The following is a 4,063-nucleotide window of genomic DNA, read 5'->3' on the forward strand; positions in this document are numbered from 1 at the left end:
TTGAAGATCTTCAGGATGACCAATCTGGAAAAAAAAAAAGTTGGCGTTAAACCAACATTAGTCAAATAATTACTAATTATTACTAATCTTTACTATTTTTTTTAAAGTAGAAAACCTGAGTTTGACTGCACAGATCACCCACCTTGTCTCTCAGGTCTCCATATGCAGAAATCCCAACGTATCTGTTCATGTCAAACACCATTGATCACAAATTTAATACAAAGGTTGGGGACCGCTGCTTTAAACAATTGAAAGGTTAAACGTGATATAAAGAGCGAACACGCGTGTTTTAGCAAAGCAAACAATAACAAAAGTTCTCCACTTTAAGTCTAATGTAGTTAACTGAAATGAATTAAATCGGTCAAAACACCTAAAAGGATTACAGATCCAAACTTTCTGTCTCAATCGTTCATCCGACCAAGTCGAGCGGCTAATGAGAACTAACGCCGAACACCTGTGGCCTTTTAAAGCGTGCAGCGATCGTTTCCGGCGTCTTATGCCACGTGCGTTTCCGCCGTTCATCCTGCTTGTGGTCACAAATTCTTCCGGCGTCAGTATGTTGGGGCGTGGTGCGTGTGCGTGTGCGTGTGACAGGCGTGTGTTTTGGACATTTATAAAAATACGGACGAAATCGCGTCTCGCATTAGTTCAATACGGAATGCAAAATGTAATTGCCATTATTATGATCCAGTATTTTACGTGATGGTAACTCTACTGGGGCAGTAGCCTTGTACATGTACAACTTGCGTCCTTTGTCAAGTGGGCAAAAGGGCAGGTGCTACAGCACCACCCAGTGTCTATCTGCGCACACTACTGTTAACAAGATGAAGGCTTCCTCTGGTTTTTTCCAATTAATTAGGTTAAATTTTACTCTCAACTTGTGAGGATGTTAGTTATCCTTATGTGTCCCTGTGATGGATTTGGAAACTGTTTAGAGTGCCCCTCTGGTCCTCATCCAACGACTGCATGGATTGGCTGCGGCCCTTATTGTGACCCTGACAGGGCTCAAGAAACAGATGAATGAGCAAACACGTGTAATTTTAATTTATTTACCGTGATATTTATTTTTTTAAGCACAAAGGCTGTATTAATGCAATAAAAATAATGAGTATAAAAGAGGTATCGGTTCAACAAGATTTGTCTTGCTGCTCTGTGGAAAAACAAGTATATTTAAAACTAGAAGTTGTACAAAACGTCTGATCTCCTTAATTTCCTGAAGGGAACCACAATTTTCCCAAATGAACTTCCTATCTACTTACCTACCTAACTAACTACCTAGCTATCTTTCTCAAAATATTTCTTACCTTTTTTTCTCTGATACAAAAGAAGTTTTCTCACACACATAGAACAGTATCTGTGTGAACAGACAGTATCATGGGAAACACCTGGTGCAATGTCCAGACTAAAAGTTATTAAGTTAGCCAGTGGTAAAAGTCCAGATTCTTAAAGACTGGGGGATTATTTCTGAAGACATGACACAAACAAAGGAGAAGCAACTGAAACCCAACACGTCACTGTGGCCGTTCAGTAAAATCCAAACATGAATCAAACGATAGAAAGTTGTCATTTTCAAAGCAGTTTGCTCTTTAACTCCGGCTAATCTGCAGCTATTGTAAAGATGAGCTGGCAGATAGTGGAAATGCCTGCTGTGTGACTTAGACCTTTGACAGATCAGTTAATCATCAGCTCGGGGACACATGCATTTTAAAAAAATAACATTAGACAGCAACGCCTCTGTGATAGCTGCTGAGGGATTGTCTCGTGGACTGGACAGTGTCCTACATTGAGGAGACATTTTACATGAGATGGCAGGAAGAAAAGCCACAGGTGTCTGCGTTCTTTACATTCTGCTTGTCCTTTGTGGCTTCACACTCTGTTTGGTGAGACATTTGCTTTTCACATGATAACTATTGTCATGACTGCAAGTCATCTACACATCGATAACTTTTTTTTAACTTTTGGTTTAGCCCACGGGGAAAATCACAGGTCAGTTGTTTGTTCTACAAAATGAAGGTCACAGATTTAAAGTTTAAAGTTTAACTTTCTTAAAGTGCACTCTCACTTTTACAGACCATGATGTGGACGGGGGACAGGACCTCGACATATTTGACATAAATGAAGGTATGCAGGTTATGAATGTGCTCCAGTTTATTCTTCAGTTTGCAGAAAATTCATCTCCTTGTGCCTGGATTCCACAGCTGCAGGACTGGACCTGTTTGAAGGAGACATTGTCCTTGACGAGGTTCAATAACAACTTTCATATTCCAAGTTATTTTCTTGCCAACTTTCACTTTCTGCAGACCCATTATGTCGCTTTTTACTTATGATTTGTGACTTTTTTCTGACTGCTCCAGAGGCAAGCCCGGAATTCAATAATAGGGGATGAATACAGGTGGCCCACCGTGATCCCATACGTCCTGGAAGATGACCTAGGTAAGATCACTGTATGGAAAAAATATTTAAGGGGATTTCTGCAGTGAAAAACTTAAATGCCCTATAAACATTTTTTATAAAATGTCAGATTAAAGAAAATTGTAATAGATGAGGCTTTTGTAAGCGACAAGAGTTAAAAATGGCATTTTTTGGTGAATATTATACAGATGGATGCACACACACTGCCCCCCAGGCGCTTAACGCTGCCCCCTGCTCACATTGGTGATGGGTTAAAAGCAGAGGTCACATTTTGTTGGGTGTGCACTTTCACTTTCACTATATTTTTTTCATGTTTTTGACGATTTGTGTTGTTTGTGTTGTGATCCAGTTGTGTGGAAAATAACGTGAGAGTAAAGGAAAGTATCAAAAATTAATGAAAATATTAACATTTAAATCATTTAATTATATTGATAATTAATTTGTGACTTAATGTAGTGGTTCTTCATCTAGTGGTCAAAAAGGGTTAGGGTATTCTAAGTGAGGAATTTTAATTATTATTGCCATCATTTCAATGTCATTTTCTCCTCCCCCACTTTGAAAGAACTGATTGATCTCTTCCACAGAAATCAATGCCAAAGGTGTGATCCTCAAGGCCTTCGAGCAATACCGGCTCAAGTCCTGCATCGACTTCAAACCGTGGAGCGGAGAAGCCAACTACATTTCCATCTTCAAAGGAAGCGGGTGAGACAAACCCGACAGCTACGTTTTTAATGGCGTGGTTGAAAGTGCTGTTTAAATTATGTGCATGAATTGTTTCTTTTTTTAACATTGCATTACAAAAAATCCTAATTTTTGTCACCAAGTTGTTTTTCCTCTGTGGGAAACCGACGAGTTGGGAAGCAGAGGTTGTCAATAGGAACCAACTGTGATCGCATCGCCACAATAGAACATGAGTTCCTTCACGCCTTGGGTTTTTGGCATGAGCAGTCAAGGGCAGACCGTGATGATTACGTCAGGATCATGTGGGACCACATATCAGATGGTATGGAACCTTTCACTACTTTAATGACTTATGTTAACAAATAGAAATGTTTATATTAGTTGTTTAACTAATTTTCTACTTAGTTATTTTTGCAAAGCTATTGATTTGAACATAAAGAGGCCTAATTATTTGATAATTATTGACATTTGTGTTGTTTTTTTCTGATGCCATCAATATAATAATTTAATCACAGCTACTCTGACCTCTGCTCAACATACTGATAATCTCTGTTATACTGTAAAACTTATTGAGAAATAATCAAACCTCCACCCGGATGTGGCAGTTCAAAATGAAAGATGCACTAAATAGGTCAAACTTAATCACACCATCAGGGAGAGAACACAACTTCAACACCTACAACGACACCACATCCAGCTCACTGGGCGTGCCCTACGACTACGGCTCCATGATGCACTACAGCAAAAACGCCTTCCGTAACGGCACTGAGCCCACCATCGTCACCAAGATTCCTGCGTTTAGTGATGTCATCGGCCAGCGCATGGAGTTCAGTGACAGTGACCTGCTGAAGCTGAACCGTCTCTATAACTGCAGTAAGATGACAGCCGACACATGAGTTTGTTAACTGTTGAATGTACAACACATGCTGAAGTTACAACCCTTTTATTTGTGATAAAAACATCTTTGGGT

General features: G+C 39.6%; 1 protein-coding gene across 1 annotated transcript in view; it reads left to right on the forward strand.

The window, feature by feature from the left end:
• The first annotated feature begins 1,688 nt into the window (after positions 1 to 1,688).
• Positions 1,689 to 4,063, forward strand: part of mep1bb (meprin A subunit beta b) — a 5,286-nt gene continuing 2,911 nt past the window's right edge. Inside the window, exons 1-8 of the mRNA XM_008334300.3 lie at positions 1,689 to 1,880; positions 1,968 to 1,986; positions 2,071 to 2,121; positions 2,199 to 2,242; positions 2,355 to 2,433; positions 2,997 to 3,114; positions 3,237 to 3,415; positions 3,748 to 3,966. Coding sequence (XP_008332522.1) covers positions 1,806 to 1,880; positions 1,968 to 1,986; positions 2,071 to 2,121; positions 2,199 to 2,242; positions 2,355 to 2,433; positions 2,997 to 3,114; positions 3,237 to 3,415; positions 3,748 to 3,966 — 784 coding nt within the window. The 5' untranslated portion in view covers positions 1,689 to 1,805. The remainder of the gene's footprint in view (positions 1,881 to 1,967; positions 1,987 to 2,070; positions 2,122 to 2,198; positions 2,243 to 2,354; positions 2,434 to 2,996; positions 3,115 to 3,236; positions 3,416 to 3,747; positions 3,967 to 4,063) is intronic.

This window comes from Cynoglossus semilaevis, chromosome 20, assembly GCF_000523025.1.
Source record: "Cynoglossus semilaevis isolate Cse_v1.0 chromosome 20, Cse_v1.0, whole genome shotgun sequence".
In the NCBI taxonomy this organism is placed as follows: domain Eukaryota; kingdom Metazoa; phylum Chordata; class Actinopteri; order Pleuronectiformes; family Cynoglossidae; genus Cynoglossus; species Cynoglossus semilaevis.